This window comes from Pseudophryne corroboree, chromosome 2, assembly GCF_028390025.1.
Source record: "Pseudophryne corroboree isolate aPseCor3 chromosome 2, aPseCor3.hap2, whole genome shotgun sequence".
Lineage (NCBI taxonomy): Eukaryota > Metazoa > Chordata > Amphibia > Anura > Myobatrachidae > Pseudophryne > Pseudophryne corroboree.
Window position 1 is genome coordinate 161,160,320 of NC_086445.1, and position 23,459 is coordinate 161,183,778.

The 23,459-nt window shown below is 46.2% G+C and overlaps 1 protein-coding gene across 3 annotated transcripts in view; it reads left to right on the forward strand.

The window, feature by feature from the left end:
* Positions 1-20,555, forward strand: part of LOC135005214 (mitochondrial ornithine transporter 1-like) — a 100,788-nt gene extending 80,233 nt beyond the window's left edge. For all 3 annotated transcript variants that reach the window (XM_063951913.1, XM_063951912.1, XM_063951914.1), the window contains exon 7: positions 20,136-20,555. In XM_063951913.1, coding sequence (XP_063807983.1) covers positions 20,136-20,257 — 122 coding nt within the window. In that variant the 3' untranslated portion in view covers positions 20,258-20,555. The remainder of the gene's footprint in view (positions 1-20,135) is intronic.
* The last annotated feature ends 2,904 nt before the right edge of the window (positions 20,556-23,459 follow it).

Sequence of the window (23,459 nt, forward strand, 5' to 3'; positions counted from 1 at the left end):
CTGGACCATCACAGATCCCAACCTCAGACCCATATCCACACCGCCTTGTAGGAAGAGGAGAAACTGCCCCAGTTGAAACTCCACCGCAGGACATTTCTTGGACTCACACCAAGATACATATTTTGACCAAATTCGATGGTAATGTTTAGACCAGAGGTTCTCAAACTCGGTCCTCGGGGGCCCACACAGTGCATGTTTTGCAGGTCTCCTCACAGAATCGCAAGTGAAATAATTAGCTCCACCTGTGGACCTTTTAAAATGTGTCAGTGAGTAATTAATACACCTGTGCACCTGCTGGGTTACCTGCAAAACATGCACTGTGTGGGCTCCCGAGGACCGAGTTTGAGAACCTCTGGTTTAGACGTTACTCCTTTCCTAGCCTGGATCAGGGTAGGAATAAACTTGTTCAGAATGCCCTTTCGAGTTAGTATCAGGCGTTCAACCTCCATGCCGTCAAACGTAGCCACGGTAAGTCTTGATAGGCGAACGGCCCCTGCTGCAGCAGGTCCCCCCAAAGAGGAAGAGGCCTCGGCTCTTCTTGTAGTAGATCCAGAAGATCCGCATACCAAGCCCTTCTTGGCCAAAAGAAAAAAAGAGAGTAATGACTCGCGCCCTTATAGCAGCTTTGTACAAAAACCCCTTGGAAACACCACTTCCAAAATACATAAATGTTACAGAGATTGGAGTAGCACACAAGCGCTTCTAATCCTAAAGACAGAGAATTTCTTTACAAGATACACTTTAAATATCCGATGTTCTCTGCTCTCCGTGCAGTTCGCACCTCCAAACTGACCTCCTTTCGAATGATGGTACACACATAAAGGTATCTTTTCACAAAATTTTCCACTGATCCTCCTTTTCTATAGCCCCTCTTAGTAAGATGCTCACCTCATATATGGGCCCTATATGTTCTGAAAGGTTTCTTTAAGATCTTCATATATCACACCATATCCACCACAATCTGAAGGCACCCTCTCCCTTATTATGATGCTCACCTTTGGGTATATCCCTATGTTCCTTGAAAGGTTTCTTTTGCGGTCAGCATTCGCTGGGCGGATAATGGGGAGGAACCACTTCTTTCCAGTCTCGAGCACTCAGTTTTTATAATACCATACGTCCACAATGGTAAAAAAGTGAAGTTTTTAATAAAAAAAATTCTCATACAATAAAAACATACATATACCCTCACAAGGCCGTCTGGGTTTGTCCCTCTCTGCTCCCTTTGGAACCGATGGTGATAATTTCACCCCAAAAAAAAAAATTTTGGCACTTACTGCCAGGGTTCCTGATTGGAGAGTTCAGATGATGGAAGGTAAACCTTTAGACCTGGGTAAAAATAGATAAAAGCCAACGCGTTTCGGAAAAATCCTTCCTCAGGGCAGGAAGGATTTTTCCGAAACGCGTTGGATTTTATCTATTTTTACCCAGGTCTAAAGGTTTACCTTCTTGGCCAGTCTGGAACAATGAGGATCGCTTGAACCCTTGTTCTCCTTATGAGTTTTAGAACTCTTGGGATGAGTGGAAGTGAAGGAAACACGTACACCGACCGGAACACCCACGGAGTCACTAGGGCATCCACCGCCACTGCTTGCGGGTCCCTAGACCTGGAACAATACTGCCGAAGCTTCTTGTTGAGACGAGAGGCCATCATGTCGATCTGGGGTACGCCCCAAAGATCTGTTACCTACTTGAACACCTCCGGATGTAGACCCCACTCCCCTGGATGGAGATCGTGTCTGCTGAGGAAGTCTGCTTCCCAGTTGTCTACTCCCGGAATGAAGATTGCTGACAGTGCCAACGCGTGTTTTAATGCCCAGAGGATGATTCTTGTTACCTCTGACATTGCAGCTCTGCTCTTCGTTCCGCCCTGTCGGTTTATGTAAGCCACTGTTGTCACATTGTCCGACTGCACTTGAACGGCCCGATTTCTCAGAAGATGGGCCGCTTGGAGAAGGCCATTGTAGATGGCTCTTAGTTCCAGAATGTTTATCGGCAGGCCGGCTTCCAGACTTGACCACCTTCCTTGGAAGGTTTCCCCTTGAGTGACTGCGCCCCAGCCCCGGAGACTTGCATCTGTGCTTAGAAGGATCCAGTCCTGAATCCCGAACCTGTGGCCCTCCAGAAGGTGAGGTAATTGCAGCCACCAGAGGAGTGAAATCCTGGCCTTTGGTGACAGACGTATTCTCTGGTGCATGTGTAGATGGGATCCCGACCACTTGTCCAGGAGATCCAGTTGGAAGGACCGAGCGTGAAACCTCCCATACTGCAGGGCCTTGCAAGAGGCCACCATCTTTCCCAGAAGGCAAATGAACTGATGAACCGACACCTGGTTTGGCTCCAGGACATCCCAGACCATCGTTTGAAGCATTAAGGCTTTTTCCTCTGGAAGAAACACCCTTTGCACTTCCGTGTCGAGGATCATTCCCAGAAAGGACAACCTCCTGGTTGGTTCCAAATGTGATTTTGGAAGATTCAGGATCCAACCATGGGGGTCATTCCGAGTTGATCGCTCGCTAGCAGTTTTTAGCAGCCGTGCAAATGCTATGCCGACGCCCACTGGGAGTGTATTTTAGCTTAGCAGAAGTGCGAATGAAGGGATTGCAGAGCGGCTACAAAAAAATTTGTGCAGTTTCAGAGTAGCTTCAGACCTACTCAGCTTGCGATCACTTCAGACTTTTCAGTTCCTGTTTTGACGTCACAAACACGCCCTGCGTTCGCCCAGCCACGCCTGCGTTTTTCCAAACACTCCCTGAAAACGGTCAGTTGACACCCAGAAACGCCCACTTCATGTCAATCACTCTGTGACCAGCAGTGCGACTGAAAAGCTTCACTAGACCCTGTGTGAAACTACATCGTTCGTTGTAATAGTACGTCGCACATGCGCATTGCTCCGCATACGCATGCGCAGAAGTGCCATTTTTTAGCCTCATCGCTGCACAGCGAACGAATGCAACTAGTGATCAACTCGGAATGACCACCCATGTTCCCTGAGAAGCTGGGTCGTGAGAGCTATGGACCGTAACAGCTTCTTCTTGGACGATGCCTTTATCAACACATCGTCCAGATACGGAATTATGTTCACCCCCTGTCTGCGGAGGCAGAGCCGGCCCTAACCAATATGATGCCCTAGGCAAGATTTTGTCTGGTGCCCCCTAGCACCACCGCTGGTTCCGCCACTGAGCTTGCACCTCTTTCCCAGCACCATCACCCCTCACCCATAGCAGTCCTTATTTTGGTGTTTGTACCCCCCATACTTTAAATAGGAACAGCTCGCACATTTGGCGCACAGCACAGCAACTTTATTCACATTTTATCTTGCGATAGTGTCCATAATTCATATTACATCCCACAGTAGTATCACTTTACCTTATAAACGTTACTCCTCACAGTAGAGCCCCTTATTCACATTACATCACACTGAATTGCTCCTTATTCACATTACACCACACCCTATTGCTCTTTATTCACATTAGACGACACAGTAGTGCCCTTTCTATATGCAACGCCATATAGTAGAGCACCTTATACACAAAATGCCACACATTAGTAATGCATTTATACACACAATTCCACACAGTAATGCCCCTTACACATATGAGACACCTTATTAATGTCCTTATAACCATAATGCACCTTACACATTATGACAACCTTTATTAATGCCCTTTTACACATAATGTCCCTTACACATATGCCGCACATTATTAATGCCCTTATACACATAATGACACACACAGTGCCACCTACACATTTGCTGCACATTATTAGTGCCCCTTTACACATAATGACACACATACAGTAGTACCCTGTTACACATATGCCGCACATTATTAATGCCCTTATACACATAATTACACACAGTGCCCCTTGCACATATGTTGCACATTATTGATGCATTTTTACATGACACACATAATGCTCCTTACACATATTCTGAACACTACTGCACAACCAACCCACTCACATGCACACAGCACTCACACTGCCACTAACACTGTTACCTCCTCCTCTGCTTGGATACAGATGTGTCCTCATAAATCTTGCCTCGGGCACGTTTTTTTAATGAAAATGCATCTTATTTGCATTGCTATGTGGCTAGGATGCACAAGCCGCTTCTGCTGATTAAAATGATATGCAGCATGCCTCTATACTGTGTGAGACTGTGGCTGTATCTGCACATGAAATGCTACACACAGAATATAGGCATGCCGCATATCATTTTAATCAGCAGAAGCTGATGATGCCCCTAGGCATATCAAATGCCCTAGGCAATTGCCTAGTTTGCCTATGCCTATGGCCGGCTCTGTGCGGAGGAGAATCATAATTTCCGCCATCACCTTGGTGAATACCCTCGGTGCTGTGGAGAGGCCGCATGGTAGGGCCCAGAACTGAAAATGACAGTCCAACAGTGCGAATCAAAGATAAGCTTGATGCGGCAGCCAAATCGGAATGTGGAGGTACGCATCCTTGATATCCAGGGATACCAGGAATTCCCCCTCCTCCAGACCTGATATCACTGCCCTTAGAGACTCCATTTTGAACCTGAACTCCCTTAGAAAGGGGTTTAGGTATTTTAAGTTCAGAATGGGCCTGACTGAACCATTCGGTTTCGGTACCACGAAAAGGTTTGAATAGTAACCTTTGTTTTGCATATGAGGCGGTACTGGCACAATGATCTGTGCCTCCACCAACTTCTGGACGGCTTCTTGCAGGACAGTCTTGTCTGCCAGCAGAGCAGGCAAGCCTGATTTGAAAAATCGGTGAGGGAGATTTTGAAATTCCAGCCTGTACCCATGAGACACAATATCTTGCACCCAGGGGTCCAGGCCGGATGACACCCAGTCGTGACTGAAATGCCTGAGTCTCGCTCCCACCGGCCCCACCTCCGGGGCGTGCAGTCCACAGTCATGCGGAGGACTTTGGTATACCTGAAGCAGGTTTCTGTTCCTGGGAACCTGCAGCCGCAGGTTTCTTGGACTTGGGCCGACGTCCCCGAAAGAAGGTGTTGGACAGCTTGGCCTTTCTGGGCTTGGTAGACCGAAAGGGCTCTGATGTAGCTGAAGAAAAGGGTTTCTTCAGAGCAGGTGTAGCTGAGGGAAGAAAAGGTGACTTACCAGCCATAGCCGTGGAGATCCACGCATCTAACGCTTCCCCAAAGAGAGCCTTACCTGTGTAGGGTAGGGTCTCCACACTTCTCCTGGATTCCGCGTCGGTAGACCACTGGAGCAACCACAGTCCTCGACGAGTTGATACAGACATGGAAGAAATTCCCGCAGCCATGAAACCCAGGTCTTTCATGGATTCTACCAAAAATCCTGCCAAATCCTGAATGTTACGTAAAAACAATTCAACATCACATTTCTCCATAGTATCCAAGTCTTCAAGTAACGTAATCCAAGCACTGGCAATAGTGGGATGTAGTATTGCCCCAGAATCCGTGTACATGGATTTGAGCATATTATCAATTTTATGATCATCCGGCTCATTCAAGGCGGTAGATCCAGGAACAGGTAAAACCACCTTTTTTTGACAGTCTGGAAACAGATGCGTCAATTATGGGTGGGTTTTCCCATTTTTTCCTATCCTCCTCGGGGAAGGGAAAAGCAACCAGAACCCTTCTAGGGATCTGGAATTTTTTATCCGGGTTTTCCCAAGCCTCTTCAAAAATAGCATTTCATTCCTTTGACGCAGGGAAGGTTAGTGAGGCTTTCTTATTTTCAGTGAAGTAAGCCTCCTGAACCTGCTTGGGTGTTGTATCAGCAATATTCAACACATCTCTAATAGCCTCTATCATCAACTGCACCCCTTTAGCAAAAGATGCTGCCCCCCGCAACACATCCCCGTCACCGTCTGCAGTGTCAGAATTGGTAACCTTATCATCCTGCATGATCTGCGCAAGAGCACGTTTATGTGAATATATAGCGGGGAGCACTGAGGTACCAGAACTGGGCCAAACTGCCATAGAGTTCTGTAAAGCCTGAGTTGCAGATTAATTTTGTGTAACCCTATTTGAAATCTGAGAAATCATAGATTTGATAGAGGATAACCACTCAGGCTCCCTTGCTGGTATCTGTGCTAAACCAGTGCAATCCTGATTACATGGAATGGGATCATCCTGAGAGGACGTATTCTCTGCAGCATAAGACACAGAGTCCCTGGACATTGCCTAACGGAGACCACAGACACTCCACATACACACAGGGGAGGACAGACAGAGTTTCACCCCCAAGAATGGCAAGAGAGACACAGAGATTGGAGCCAACCCACACACAGCGCTTTTAATGTAAAGGGAGACCCCTACTAGCGCTGACTGTGCACCTTAATAGGTTACACAGTCTTAATGCAGCCTCCCCCCCTTCTACATCCCACTGGTACTGTGAGCGATAGCTGGAGTTGCTGTGGAGGGACTTGCTCTTCCTGCACAGCGCTTTGCAGGCAGGAAAATAGCGCTGAACGGTGTTGGGTCCGCTCTGAGAAGCTCCGCCCCCAAAATGGCGCTGTCTTCCTGCTCTTCACAAGGATTATACTCAACTGAGGTAAAATGCTGGCTGAGATCCACGGACCCCGACAGGTTTTCTGACCAGTGCAGGGTTCAGGTGCTGGCTCAGGGCGCCCCTCAGAGTGCTGCACTAAGTACAGCTGAGCCTCCGGAGCGCAGTTAATACTGCGCTCCTACCCTGTTGCCGCCATCTTCACACCGGCCCCCCGCTTGCTAGGGGGAGTTGGTGACTCACTCGCCACTGATCTTCAACACTGTAAGGGGGTGGCGGTATGCTGATGGGGTGAGCGATCCCCTGTGGCGGGGAACAATCTATCACCTCAGGAGCTCAGTGTTCTGTCAGCGGAGATAGTGGCTCAGATCCCGCAGTGCAGACACTACTCCCCCCTTAGTCCCACGAAGCTGGGAGGCTGTTGCCAGCAGCCTCCCTGTAAAATAATAAACTCTAAAAATAATTTTTTACTAAAGAAGCTTTGTAGAGCTCCCCTAACTGTGACCGGATCCTCCGGGCACATTTTCTAAACTGAGTCTGGTAGGAGGGGCATAGAGGGAGAAGCCAGCCCACACTCTCAAACTCTTAAAGTGCCAATGGCTCCTGGTGGACCCGTCTATACCCCATGCAGAGCCGGATTAAGGGGGGGGGGGGGGGGGTCCCGGGGATACGTACCCCGGGCCCCCCTTTCTAAAAGGGCCCCCTGCCACACCACAGATCGGATCTCTCTTCAATCCGATCTGCGGTGCTGCGCTCACAAGCCCCGGCTCTCCGCTGCCCTGTCCCTCCTCCTCCTTCAGTTCAGCATGCGGCGCACCAATGACTGAGCCGCAGGCTTACTGAGCCGGACAGCAATTGGACAGCTGAGCCGTCGCTTAGCTGCGCTGACTACAGCTCTAAGAAGAGTGCTCTAACAGCTGTAGTCAGGGCAGCTGAGCGACGGCTCAGCTGTTCAATTGCTGTCCGGCTCAGCAAGCCTGCGGCTCAGTAATTGGCGCGCCGCACGCTGAACTGAAGGAGGAGGGATTCTTAGCGATGTGGATATATATATATATATATATATATATATATATATATATAGATAAGTAACTGTAGTACAAACAGCGGCACTCAGAGACTGACACAGCCAGATGGAGGTAAAGTGCTGGTGCTATTTATTCCATAAAACAGGCTAAGTGTTCCAACGTTTCGGGGCACGCAAGCCCCTTTGTCAAGGTGAGCCAAATACTCTGTGTTTGGCTCACCTTGACAAAGGGGCTTGCGTGCCCCGAAACGTTGGAACACTTAGCCTGTTTTATGGAATAAATAGCACCAGCACTTTACCTCCATCTGGCTGTGTCAGTCTCTGAGTGCCGCTGTTTGCACTACAGTTACTTATCTGCATGAATTTCTCCAGAAGGCACCTGAGCACTTTAATCATATCCAGGAGAGTGCCGATCCGATACCAGCTGCTATATATATATATATATATATTTATTTATTTTTAGTCCATGGGGGCCCCCTGCTCTTTAGTGCCCCAGGCCTCCCGGGGCCTTAATCCGGCTCTGACCCCATGGTACTAATGTGGACCCCAGCATCCTCTAGGACGTAAGAGAAATGATACCAAGAAAAAGAATTAATAGAGGCGCTCATTTCATTTTTACATTATAATGTCCTAAATTCTTTAACAACCATGGAGTCAAATGGAAATATAAAAATAAATATTTAATTATCAAAGTAAATCAATAAAAAACACTTTGTTTAAAACAAGCTCATATGTAAAATGCAATGCGTAATCCCTTTCCTCACTGAAGTACCACATGTATCAAAATATAGAGCTCACATGGATTGCATATAATGTTTAAACAAACAATAAAGCTAACTGGATAGCTGAAGGAAGTCCAAGTGTAACAATCTGTTACAATGCTTGTGGAACACTATTACCAAAGCTGCTGTATGAAGATGTTTATCTGTTGAATGAAACACAGTTGCTAAGGGTAAAAAAATTGCTGATAGCAGGTATAGGCTCTGAGATATTAGGCTGTTATGGAAGTCGCCTCAAAGTTCAAGAAGCCGGTGTATATAGCAATTGAATTTCTCTGACGTCCTAGTGGATGCTGGGAACTCCGTAAGGACCATGGGGAATAGACGGGCTCCGCAGGAGACTGGGCACTCTAAAAGAAAGATTAGGTACTATCTGGTGTGCACTGGCTCCTCCCACTATGACCCTCCTCCAGACCCCAGTTAGATTTCTGTGCCCGGTCGAGCTGGATGCACACTAGGGGTTCTCCTGAGCTCCTAGAAAGAAAGTAGTGTTTTGTTCCCCCATCAGATGAGTGAATGAAGTGTGTGAAAAAGCGTGGGTTCCCCCGATAAGAAACTGGTAATTTCTAAAAAGTTACTGATGGCGTACCCTTTCCCGCCAGAGGGTAAGTTACGCTGGGAGATATCCCCTAGGGTGGATAAGGCGCTCACACGTTTGTCAAAAAAGGTGGCACTGCCGTCTTAGGATACGGCCACTTTGAAGGTACCTGTTGATAAAAAGCAGGAGGCTATCCTGAAGTCTGTATTTACACACTCAGGTACTAGACTGAGACCTGCAGATAGGGCTGCTGCAGCGTGGTCTGTGACCCTGTCAAACAGGGATACTAGTTTGCTAACATAAGAGCATATTAAAGACGTCGTCTTATATATGAGGGATGCACAGAGGGATATTTTGCCGGCTGGCATCCAGAATTAATGTAATGTCCATTCTGTCAGGAGGGTATTAGAGACCCGACACTGGACAGGTGATTCTGATTTTAAAAGGCGCATAGAGATTCTGCCTTATAAGGGTGAGGAATTGTTTGGGGATGGTCTCTGGGACCTCGTATCCACAGCAACAGCTGGGAAGAAAATTTTTTACCTCAGGTTTCCTCACAGCCTAAGAAAGCACTGTATTATCAGGTACAGTCCTTTAGGCTTCAGAAAAGCAAGCGGGTCAAAGGCGCTTCCTTTCTGCACAGAGACAAGGGAAGAGGGAAAAAGCTGCACCAGTCAGCCAGTTCCCAGAATCAAAATTCTTCCCCCGCTTCCTCTGAGTCCACCGCATGACGCGGGGGCTCCACAGGCGTAGCCAGGTACGGTGGGGGGCCGCCTCAAAAAAATTTCAGCGATCAGTGGGCTCGCTCACAGGTGGATCCCTGGTTCCTTCAAGTAGTATCTCAGGGGTACAAGCTGGAATTCGAGGCGTCTCCCCCCCCCCGCCGTTTCCTCAAATCTGCCTTGCCGACAACTCCCTCGGGCAGGGAGGCTGTGCTAGAGGCAATTCACAAGCTGTATTCCCAGCAGGTGATAGTCAAGGTGCCCCTACTTCAACAAGGAGGGGGTTACTATTCCACACTGTTTGTGGTACCGAAACCGGACGGTTCGGTGAGACCCATTTTACATTTGAAATCCTTGAACACATACATAAAAAATTCAAGTTCAAGATGGAATCGCTCAGGGCGGTTATTGCAAGCCTGGACGAGGGGGATTACATGGTATCCCTGGACATCAAGGATGCTTACCTGCATGTCCCCATTTACCATCCTCACCAGGAGTACCTCAGATTTGTGGTACAGGATTGCCATTACCAATTCCAGACACTGCCGTTTGGACTGTCCATGGCACCGAGGGTGTTTACCAAGGTAATGGCAGAAATGATGATACTCCTTCAAAAAAAGGGAGTTTTAATTATCCCGTACTTGGACGATCTCCTTATAAAGGCGAGGTCCAAGGAGCAGTTGTTGGTCGGAGTAGCACTATCTCGGGAAGTGCTACAACAGCACGGATGGATTCTAAACATTCCAAAGTCACAGCTGGTTCCTTCCACACGCCTACTGTTCCTGGGGATGGTTCTGGACACAGAACAGAAAAAAGTGTTTCTCCCGCAGGAGAAAGCCAAGGAGCTGTCATCTCTAGTCAGAGACCTCCTGAAACCAAAACAGGTATCGGTGCATCACTGCACACGAGTCCTGGGAAAAATGGTAGCTTTATACGAAGCAATCCCATTCAGCAGGTTCCATGCAAGAACCTTTCAGTGGGACCTCTTGGACAAGTGGTCGGGATCGCATCTTCAGATGCATCGGCTGATAACCCTGTCTCCAAGGACCAGGGTGTCTCTGCTGTGGTGGCTGCAGAGTGCTCATCTTCTAGAGGGCCGCAGATTCGGCATACAGGACTAGGTCCTGGTGACCACGGATGCCAGCCTTCGAGGCTGGGGGGCAGTCACACAGGGAAGAAATTTCCAAGGACTTTGGTCAAGTCAGAAGTCGTCCCTACACATAAATATTCTGGAACTGAGGGCCATTTACAATGCCCTAAGTCAGGCAAGGCCCCTGCTTCAAAACCAGCCGATACTGATCCAATCAGACAACATCACGGCAGTCGCCCATGTAAACCGACAGGGCGGCACAAGAAGCAGGATGGCGATGGCAGAAGCCACAAGGATTCTCCGATGGGCGGAAAATCACGTCTTAGCACTGTCAGCAGTGTTCATTCCGGGAGTGGACAACTGGGAAGCAGACTTCCTCAGCAGACACGACCTACACCCGGGAGAGTGGGGACTTCATCCAGAAGTCTTCCAACTGTTGGTAAACCGTTGGGAAAGGCCACAGGTGGACATGATGGCGTCCCGCCTCAACAAAAAGCTAAAGTGATATTGCGCAAGATCAAGGGACCCTCAGGCAATAGCTGTGGAGTCTCTAGTGACACCGTGGGTGTACCAGTCGGTTTATGTGTTCCCTCCTCTGCCTCTCATACCAAAGGTACTGAGAATAATAAGAAGGCGAAGAGTAAGAACGATACTCGTGGTTCCGGATTGGCCAAGAAGAGCTTGGTACCCAGAACTTCAAGAAATGATATCAGAGGACCCATGGCCTCTACCGCTCAGACAGGATCTGCTACAGCAGGGGCCCTGTCTGTTCCAAGACTTACGCAGCTGCGTTTGACGGCATGGTGGTTGAATTCCGGATCCTAAAGGAAAAGGGCATTCCGGAAGAAGTCATTCCTACGCTGATAAAAGCCAGGAAAGATGTAACCGCAAACCATTATCACCGTATTTGGCGAAAATATGTTGCGTGGTGTGAGGCCAGGAAGGCCCCAACAGAGGAATTTAGCTGGGTCGTTTTCTGCACTTCCTACAGTCGGGAGTGACTATGGGCCTAAAATTGTGTTCCATTAAGGTCCAGATTTCGGCTCTGTCGATTTTCTTCCAGAAAGAACTGGCTTCACTGCCTGAAGTTCAGACATTTGTAAAGGGAGTGCTACATATTCAGCCCCCTTTTGTGCCTCCTGTGGCACCTTGGGATCTCAACGTGGTGTTGAGTTTCCTAAAATCACATTGGTTTGAGCCACTTAAGACTGTGGATCTGAAATATCTCACGTGGAAAGTGGTCATGTTATTGGCCTTGGCTTCGGCCAGGCGTGTGTCAGAATTGGCGGCTTTGTCATGTAAAAGCCCTTATCTGATATTCCATATGGATAGGGCAGAATTGAGGACTCGTCCCCAGTTTCTCCCTAAGGTGGTATCAGCTTTTCACTTGAACCAACCTATTGTAGTGCCTGCGGCTACTAGGGACTTGGAGGATTCCAAGTTACTGGACGTAGTCAGGGCCTTGAAAATTTATGTTTCCAGGACGGCTGGAGTCAGGAAAACTGACTCGCTTTTTATCCTGTATGCACCCAACAAAATAGGTGCTCCTGCTTCTAAGCAGACTATTGCTCGCTGGATTTGTAGCACAATTCAGCTGGCGCATTCTGCGGCTGGATTGCCGCATCCTAAATCAGTGAAAGCCCATTCCACGAGAAAGGTGGGCTCATCTTGGGCGGCTGCCCGAGGGGTCTCGGCTTTACAACTTTGCCGAGCTGCAACTTGGTCAGGGGCAAACACGTTTGCTAAATTCTACAAATTTGATACCCTGGCTGAGGAGGACCTTGAGTTCTCTCATTCGGTGCTGCAGAGTTATCCGCACTCTCCCGCCCGTTTGGGGGCTTTGGTATAATCCCCATGGTCCTTACGGAGTTCCCAGCATCCACTAGGACGTCAGAGAAAATAAGATTTTACTCACCGGTAAATCTATTTCTCGTAGTCCGTAGTGGATGCTGGGCGCCCATCCCAAGTGCGGATTGTCTGCAATACTTGTATATAGTTATTGCCTAACTAAAGGGTTATTGTTGAGCCATCTGTTGAGAGGCTCAGTTATATTTCATACTGTTAACTGGGTATAGTATCACGAGTTATACGGTGTGATTGGTGTGGCTGGTATGAGTCTTACCCGGGATTCAAAATCCTTCCTTATTGTGTCAGCTCTTCCGGGCACAGTATCCTAACTGGGGTCTGGAGGAGGGTCATAGTGGGAGGAGCCAGTGCACACCAGATAGTACCTAATCTTTCTTTTAGAGTGCCCAGTCTCCTGCGGAGCCCGTCTATTCCCCATGGTCCTTACGGAGTTCCCAGCATCCACTACGGACTACGAGAAATAGATTTACCGGTGAGTAAAATCTTATTATTAAGTTACCTCTCCAATAGGGCTAGTGGACCCGAGCATCCTCGGGTAAGTCCAAAGTATGCCCAATATGTTGTAAAGCTGGAAGGTTGGTAGCTTGTATGTCCGTGCCGATCGGGATCCAACTGCTGTTAGCTCAATTTCCCTGGGCGCGTAACGCCCGCTGCTGCAGGCGATGGGATGAGGCAATAACAGATGTGTGCGTGCGGTCAATCAGTGAGATAAGGGGAGGAGTCCTGACGCGTTTCGTCACGCAACCCGCCGCGGGCGTTACGCGTCCAAACACAGGACGAAGCCGGCGTGTGAGATCCGTGCGGCTGCCGTGGCCGATACATTAGCCACCCTCCCTCTGACCGCCAACGGACGGTGCACGTCCAGGGAGCATTGGAGGAGACCCACGTACAGCTGGATCTTTGGGGCGGCTCTCATTCAATCAGTCGCACATCTGCTCTTTCCCCACAATCTGCAGTGGGCGGTGCACGCCCAGGGAAATTGAGCTAACAGCAGTGGGATCCCGATCAGCACGGACATACAAGCTACCAACCCTCCAGCTTTACAACATATTGGGCATACTTTGGACTTACCCGAGGACGCTCGGGTCCACTAGCCCTATTGGAGAGGTAACTTAATATTCAATTGCTATATATACACCGGCTTCTTGAACTTTGAGGCGACTTCCATAACGGCCTAATATCTCAGAGCCTATACCTGCTATCAGCAATTTTTATACCCTTAGCAACTGTGTTTCATTCAACAGATAAACATCTTCATACAGCAGCTTTGGTAATAGTGTTCCACAAGCATTGTAACAGATTGTTACACTTGGACTTCCATCAGCTATCCAGTTAGCTTTATTGTTTGTTTAAACATTATATGCAATCCATGTGAGCTCTATATTTTGATACATGTGGTACTTCAGTGAGGAAAGGGATTACGCATTGCATTTTACATATGAGCTTGTTTTAAACAAAGTGTTTTTTATTGATTTACTTTGATAATTAAATATTTATTTTTATATTTCCATTTGACTCCTTGGTTGTTAAAGAATTTAGGACATTATAATGTCAAAATGAAATGAGCGCCTCTATTAATTATTTTTCTTGGTTCATCTAGCTTTAGGAGTGTCACACAACTCCTTATAGAGGCATACGTACATTTGACATTATTAATCCCAGATTTAGGGTATTTGATCTGTTTAATGAGGAATCGTTAGACACATGCGCAGCAATTTTCTTTTGTTGTTCTGTAAGAGAAATGATCCCTACATTAACTAGAAATGTGAACACGAAAAGGATTTCCTCAGCGTCTCCAACCCACACAAAGGAACGCACAGTCCAGAGTTCTACACAGCTCTCTAAAAGAAAAAAAAAATCATTACAATCAGCAATAGAATTGGGACACAAAGCACTATAAAAAAATGTTTTTACAATGAGCAACATCACTATGTCACTGCAAGTGCCAATCACCTGTCTCCATGGCTTCCTAGGCATAGTGGTATTGTCAATGGTTACCATGCCCATGATTTAGGGCTTGATTCCCATAAATGATACACTTGTATTGTATATCTGCGTAAAAAGTACCATTCACAGTTTTTTCTAATTTTCCCAAAACAAGTTCTTTCATACTTTGTATAACGACTCAGACATGCACACAGATATACAGACAAAATTAGAAAAAAACTGTAGAGTAGATGCTACATTTTGCACAGGTATACAAATGTGACTTTTCAAATTACGAGTCTTATTTTTATGAGACTGAGTTTACTGTAATCTCACAAGGGTGGTATTGGGGCTGGGGAAGGCTGCCTTTTAAAGGAATGGGGAGGCCCAGGAAGAAGTACAGTAAACTCAGTGTTATAAATATATGTCTTACGTAATTTGAAAAGCCATACTTGTATATCTATGTAAAAATTAGCATTTACAGTTTTTTTCTAATTTTGAATGTACATCTGTGTGCATGTCTGAATCTGTATATGAAGCACAACAGAGTTTGTTTTAGGAAAATTAGAAAAAACTGTGAATGTTACTTTTTACACAGATAAACAATAAAAGTGTGTAATTTGTGGGAATTCAACCCTAGCTCACGGGCACGGTAACATCGGCGATTCCACTGTGCTAAGCGAGCTATGGAGACTGGTGACTGACACCTGCAGTGACATAGTGATGTTGCTCATTGTAATTTTTTTTTATATTGCTGTGTGTTCCAGCTATATAGTTGATTGTAATTACTTTTTTCTTTTAGAGAGCTGTGTAGAACTCTGAACTGTGCTTTTCTTTGTGTGCGTCAGAGACAAATTTCTAATTATTAACATAGTAGTAACATAGTAATTGAGGTTGAATAGAGGCAAAATGCCCATCGTGGTCAACCTGTATTCTGTATTAAGTTGAGTTGATTATAATGTACCTGCTGAAGTAATGTTTTATGACTAGTTACAACTATAAATCATGTTACACCCAGATTATCAACATCAATATTTTAAATGTTATAACCTTGGATATAATTTTCAATCAGAAATGTATCCAATCCTTTTTTAAATGCATTTACAGAGTCTACCATTACCACCTTCCCTGGCAGGGAATTCCAAATCCTTATTACCCTAATAGTGAAGAACCCTTTACTCCGTTGCGTACGGAATTTTCTCTCCTCCAGCCTCAGCGAGTGCCCACGTGTCCTAAACAGAGTAATTCCTCTGATAACTCTTTGTAATGTCCCATTACATATTTGAAGATATTAATAATGTCTCCTCTTAGACGCCTCTTTTCCAGTGTATACATATTCAACCTAGTAAGCCTTTCCTCATAATCCAGTCCCTCTAGCCCTTTAATCAATTTAGTAGCTCGCCTTTGAACCCTTTCGAGTTCACTGATATCTTTTTTATACAGTGGTGCCCAAAACTGAACACAATATTCCAGGTGCGGACGTACCAATGATTTGTACAGCGGCAGGAATACATCCTCGTCCCTTGTCTCAATTTTTTAATGCACGCTAGCACCTTACTTGCCTTCTTTACTGCACTTTGACATTGTATACGGTTATTAAGCCTATTGAGTACCCCCAAATCTTTTTCCAATACTGTTACCCCTAGAATTTCCCCATTTAATATGTAGGATGCAAGTTTGTTTTTAATCCCGAAAAGCATAACCTTGCATTTTTCTATATTGAACCTCATTCTCCATTGAGACACCCAGGTTTCAAGTTTAGATAAATCATTCTCCAGAGACTCCACATCTATTTCCAAATTAATTACCCTACACAGTTTAGTATCATCTGCAAAGATTGACACTATGCTTTCCAGGCCTATTTCTAGGTCATTGATAAATATGTTGAACAGTAGTGGCCCAATTACGGACCCTTGTAGTATTCCGCTGACTACTGGTGTCCAGCTTGAGGACTTCCCGTTGGCCACTACTCGCTGTACTGCGTTATCGAGCCAGTTACTTGTCCATGTACAAAGTTTTTCCTAGGCCAAGCTCCTTTAATTTGATGATCAGTCTCCTGTGAGGCCCTGTATCGAAGGCTTTTGCAAAATCTAAGTAGACCACATCCACTGCTCTTCCCTGGTCAAGATTGTCGCTCACTTCCTCATAGAAGCTACGTTAGTTTGACATGATCTGTCCCTCACAAACCCATGCTGGTTCTTGCAAATAATCTTTGCGGTCTGTAGATACTCCTGTACGCTATCCCTTAGAATTCCTTCCAATATTTTCCCCACTATAGATGTCAAACTAACCGGTCTGTAGTTACCAGGATGATTTTTGGATCCCTTTTTAAATAATGGCACTACCTCAGCTATATGCCAATCCTTCGGTACCATGCCTGATCTAATTGAACCATTGAAAATCAACTATAGAGGTCTTGCTAGTTGTGGCCTAAGCTCCAGAAGAACCCTTGGGTGAAGTCCATCAGGACCAGGTGATTTATTAATCTTAATTTTGCTTAGTCTCTCCCGGACTACTTCTTCACTTAAACAAGTATCTAACCATGAATCATTACTGTCACTATCGTTATGCACTACTCCCACTATCAGTTCTACTCTGGTGAACACTGATGAAAAAAATTTGTTCAGTGTTTTCGCTTTTATTTTGTCATCACCTATCAATACTCCAAATTCATCTTTTATTAGACCTATGTTCTCCTTTTTTAACCTTTTACTGTTTATGTATTAAAAAAACTTTTTAGGATTGGTTTTACTCTCTATAGCGATTTGCTTTTCATTGTCCATTTTAGCTGCTCTTATTGCTTTTTTGCATTTTTTTATTGCATTCCTTGTAAATACTGGAATGACTCCTCCAGATTTAAATGTTTTGAAAGCATGCTTCTTTTTATCCATTTCTGCCTTGACCTTTTTTTTTTTTTTATTCTTTATTTTGTATGGTCAGGTAAAGTAGAAACAGTACAAATAGAGGTAGCAAACGGGCAACCAGAGCCCAAAAAATGACCATATTGTTTTAAAGAATAACATAAACCAAAAAGCAACATTGAATCCGTATCGAATAGGTATTGAGATGGGGGAGATGATGAAGAATAGAGGGGGGAGAGAGGAGGGAAGGCAGGGGAACCACAATACAGTCTTACAGCAACAAGTATATAGCGAGTTATTATATGTAGGATAAGAGGGAGGGAGATCTGCCTTGACCTTCTTGTTAAGCCACATCGGTTTGAGTTTAGTACTCCTGCGTTTACTGGCCATGGGAATAAATTTGTGAATATTGCTATCTAGCAACCCTTTTAAAGCATCCCACATTTCCGAAGTGTTCTTGCTATAAAACAAAACTTTCCACTCAATGTCGTTAAGTGCACATCTCAGCATACTGAATTAGCCTTCCTAAGGTTAAATGTTTTGGTTGAACCCTTATAGCTATGTTTCCTGAAACTGATCATATAGTGATCACTGTTACCCAAAGTCTCCCCAACTTTAGTGTTTGATATAATGTCCACATTATTAGTAATTACTAGATCCAAAGTAGTTTTACCCCAGTTGGGTCCTCGACTAATTGAGACAAGTAGTGATCCTTTAACATATTTAAAAACCTGTTGCCCTTAGCTTTAACGCATGAATCGTTACTCCAATTTATATCAGGATAATTAAAATCCCTAATCACTAGGATGTTCCCCAATCCCGCAGCCCTTGCGATTTGCTGCAAGAGTTATTCATCCCCATGTATGCTGATATCCGGCTGTTTGTAGCACGTGCCTATGAATTAATGTAGAGATCATCTAAAAAAGTAGTTCTTAAACTACAAGCATCGTTTGACCTTGCAATGGAGACTTCACACATGCTCAATGGTGGTTTCCAAAATCGACACCTGGTGGACGAACACCTGTATTGCACTCAACGGAGACTTAGGGGGTCATTCCGAGTTGATCGCTCGCTAGCTATTTTTTTTGCAGGGCTGTGATCAGATAGTCGCCGCCTATGGGGGAGTGTATTTTCGCTTTGCAAGTGTGCGAACACTTGTGCAGCCGCAGTACAAAACCAGTTTGTGCAGTTTCTGAGTACGTCTGATCTTACTCAGCCGCTGCAATCACTTCAGCCTGTCCGGTCCCAGAATTGATGTCAGACACCCGCCCTGCAAACGCCTGGACATGCCTGCGTTTTTCTAACCACTCCCTGAAAACGCTCAGTTGACACCCATAAACGCCTTCTTCCTGTCAATCTTCTTGCAATCGGCTGTGCGAATAGATTCTTTGTTAAATCCATCGTCCAGCACCAATCTGCTTTGTACCCATACAACGCGCCTGTGCATTGCGGTGTGCACTTTTGCCGAGTTTTGACCTGATTGCAGCGCTGCAAAAAATAGCTAGCGTGCTATCAAGTCGGAATGACCCCCTTAATTCATTACACTGTGACTAAGGGCCAAATTCAGACCTGATCGCTCCTCTGGTTTGCAATCAGATAGTCACCCATTGAGAGTGAAAACCCACCCCATGCAAGCATGCGAATACATGCATACGCCGTGCAAAAACTTCGCCAGACAGCGGACATCTGCAAATCCGTTTGCAAATCACTCATCATCTAATGATTTTTATATTCTGTGCAGTCTGTGTGTAGCCCAGGACTCCTACAGTGCGATACAAATAGGCTGATCGGGGCCAGAGCTGACGTCATACACCCACCCTGAAACCGCTTGGGAAAGCCTGCGTTTTTCCAGACACTCCCAGAAAATGGCCAGTTACCACCAACAAACGTCCGCTTCCTGTCAATCACCTTGCGTTCCATTCTGTTGCTTTTGGGATCGTGCGTGCGCATTGCATTACATACGCATGCACAGTCATTTGATAATCAGCCGCTGTGCCATTTTGCACAAGATCGATCAGGTCTGAATTAGGCCCTACATACACCATTTTGCGACAAGGCGCAGACAAACGCAATGCGACTAGTTTTTCGCACTACACGCCACATGGAAGATAGATGAGCATGACTACATCTGTATGTGTTGCTATTTATTAATGCCCTTTCCTCATCCTGATCATTGTGAGATCTGTTTAGACCATGATGCATTTCTGATATTTGCAAACCCTGCAATGTTTCTCCTCTGCCTTTATTCTTATTGATTTTGTATTCTTCTTAAATGTTGCTTAAATTGCTTTTATATATATAAATGCGAAAGTCTTTTCTTACTTCCCGATATGTTAGGAAGATGAAATTCAACATAAGTATTCTGCAGGTGGGAAGTAGGAAACTATGTAATTAGAATTTTAATAAACCTCCCCTAAAGGGATGAGAGGGGGGGTTGACATAATGACGTAATTACCGATGTGTGGCTTGCGGTGCGTGAACAATAACACCCAAACTGACAATCTAATCAAAATCGGTATTGCACATCCAGTGTGTAGAATTTAATAAACTACTAAAATGGTTCAGTCACTTTTTACTGTATCTGCTACGGGTGCTCCTCGAATAACGCCAAGCACCATGGATTACTATTTACTTATATTAAGACGACTTAAATTTACATCTCTATAGATTTACCAAATTTTTAACACTCATTTATATTTACAACTGTGAAACTCCGAAACTCCCGTGCGAAGAACGGGTAGAACAGCTAGTTCGTGATAAAAATACAGTAGATTTCATAAAATATATTCACACATATGCTCATCACACTACTGAAGTTGCTACATTCTTATTTTGCAGGTGTCCTTGCCCTGTACTCTGGACTGAAGCCCACCTTAATCAGAGCATTCCCAGCCAACGGAGCCCTCTTTGTAGCATATGAATACAGCAGGAAATTGATAATGCAGCAGTTTGATGTCTAACACCAGCTGCTAACAGAGCTGTAAGACCAATTACCAACTGAAGAGGGGAACATTTTACAGGGTGTCTCATTGTTATCCATTGGCGTCCCGAAAGCCTCTCTTCTCAGTATTCTCAGGATAGCAACAGCACCAGTGCCAGATCCTGTTGTGAACTTTTCATATAACACGTTATCATAAAACCAGATCTGGTGCTATTACAGAATGTTAGACACCTCCTGTCTTTGTAGATGTTTGTTTTATGCAATTGCCATAATATGATGGTATTTTATAAATAAACATTTCTATTATTTTATTTAAACTGTGAGATGTGTAAACATATAAAGCTAATACTTTTGCAGCGTAAAACATTCAATGGGCGGTATCCAATTAGCCAATTAGCCAAAACAAGTTGTTTTTCACCGATATTTTTTTACAAGCTATGCAATTAGAGTGCACACACACAAAAAAAAGAATTCACACGAAAACACACAGGTTCAGTGAAACCTGTGAATTTTTTGGCAGCCCCAGCCCTGCTTTCACAGGAAAACGGGGCTACTTTCGGGGATTTTGTTTCACCAGCCTCAGAATACAATGGCATATCGGTGCTAATTGGATACCGGTCCATGTTCAATTTACCTAAAGATAACAGTGACATCAGTAACTTATTTAAAAATGACAACCAGGTCAAAGCCACACCAGACTCGACTGGGTGCTACACATCCATACTGTGTTGCGCACTGCCAGACACACTATGCAAGGTACTGGTAGGCCTACTGTGCTCACTGAGGGGAGGTGGTCGTTAGGTCGACAAGCATTAGGTCGACATACATTGGGTTGACCAGTGAAGGTCGACATGCATTATGTCGACATGGTCACTAGGTTGACGTGTACTAGGTCGACATGCAAAAAGGTCGACATGAGTTTTTTTTTTTTTAAATTCATTTTTTCATCTTTTCATACTTAACGATCCATGTGGACTACAATTGGGAACGGTAACCTGTGCCGGGCGCAGCGGTAGTGAAGCGAGACACCTTGCTCGAAGCATGGCGAGCCAACGCAGTGCACTAATTGGGGTACCCCGTCACTTTACGAAGAAAATGACACCAAAAAGTAAAAAAAAACCATGTCGACCTTTTTCCATGTCGACATTGTACATGTCGACCTAATGCATGTTGACCTTCAGTGGTCAACCCAATGTATGTCGACCTAATGCATGTACACCCCTCACTGAGGGCCTGATTCAGGTTGCACAGCCCCATATATCGGATTTGTACGTAAACCATTGGATCAAATATGAATTAGGCCCTTATTGAGGAAGGAGTCATTTCCGTCATCTCTCTTTAGTAATCCACCCCGGGAGGAAGATTTGAATGTTATCCAAGTATATGGTAAAAGTTCTGAAGAAAAGAAAAGTACACAACATACGGTAGCATAGCATTTACTGCAAGTGGTTATTCTGAAATGTTTATGTTGTGCTAAGCAGACTTCTTATAAAATGCTGATATGGGACCTTCTGTCACCCATAAGCTAATTCCAAAGTCCTGCTTTGTGACATGGTCAAAAGTTCATAATGTGATATTCTGAGTCTATGCTCTGTCATCAGATAAATTGTTTCACACTTCACTGGCAGAAGTCATTTCCATTTAAAATGTTCACGTTATGTGCAATTTGTAGGGGTTGGGTATGAAATATCGACTGTCATAATATTAACATGAGAATGCCGACATGGTCATCATGTCAATGTTGACGATGTCGGCATTCATCATGTAGACAGTGTTGAAATGTCGACATGTTAGAATGGTGACATTTTGTTCTGGTGGCTGTCACACCTCGCGGGCAGCGGCGGCCGCGCTTGCCTCTGCGGGTGTCCTGGATGGCCTGGCGCCTCTCTCCTCCGGCGGTCTCGGGGTTCCGGCGTCGGGTTTGTGGGTCTCCTCGGCGGCTTCCCGGAGCGAGGGCGCCGCCATGTTGACTGAGGTCAGGTAGGCGGAGCGGGGCTGACGTCACCTGCCCGCTCCGCCAATCAGGCAAAGGCGGGAGGTTTAAAGTCAGACGCCGGGCAGAGATCCGGCGCCTGTGTATCATCAATTCTGCCTGTCAGAAACCGTGATCTCCAGAGCTCCCTTTTTCCTGCTACTTCTGTGTCTCCAAGCATATCTGTGTTTCCAGCATTACAGTGTCTCCAAGCGCCCGAGCGCCACCACGCACCTCCGTGCCTCCAAGCACATCGGTGCCTCCAAGCGCCCGAGCGCCACCACGCACCTCCGTGCCTCCAAGCACCTCAGTGCCTCCAAGCGCCCGAGCGCCACCACGCACCTCCGTGCCTCCAAGCACATCAGTGCCTCCAAGCGCCCGAGCGCCACCACGCACCTCCGTGCCTCCAAGCACATCAGTGCCTCCAAGCGCCCGAGCGCCACCACGCACCTCCGTGCCTCCAAGCACATCAGTGCCTCCAAGCGCCCGAGCGCCACCACGCACCTCCGTGCCTCCAAGCACATCAGTACCTCCAAGCGCCCGAGCGCCTCTACGCACCTCCGTGCCTCCCAGCACCTCCGTGCCTCAGCACCTCTGTACCTCTGCACCTCTGTGCCTCCAGCACCTCCGTGCCTCAGCACCTCCGTACCTCTGCACCTCTGTGCCAACAGCACCTCCGTGCCTCAGCACCTCTGCGCCGCCAGCACCTCAGTGCCTCCAGCACCTCAATATCTCCAGCACCTCTGTGCCTCAGCACTCAACACTTTTACAAGTCTTGTCTTTCAGGAGACCTTCAAGCATTCCTCCGTGCCTCCTGCCTACCGTCTTTATCCTGTATGAGGAAGACCTACATCCGGCCATCTCTACTGCGACCCAGTAGTGGTTCCTCTTCCCGGTCACCGGAAGAAGCCCCGAGTCCACAACACTCTCCAACCAGGTCAGTGATAGTATACACAGGCCACATGGACCCGGGGAATCGGAACCCAGAAGCGAGTGCCATCCAAGATCTGGCTTCCCGTGTTCAGAGTCAAGAGGCGGCGCAAAACCAGGTGATGCGGTATCTCCAAGAACTATCCGGCAGGCTGGATCAAATTCAGGTTTCCCTGGCTTCAGTAGTTCCGGTTCCAGCTCCGGTGCCCGCTCCGGTAGTCGCTCCCGATAATGCTCACGCTGTGTCCGGAACCAGGTCACGCCTTCAGCTTCCCACTCCCTCTCGCTACAACGGCAACCCGAAGAATTGCCGTGGTTT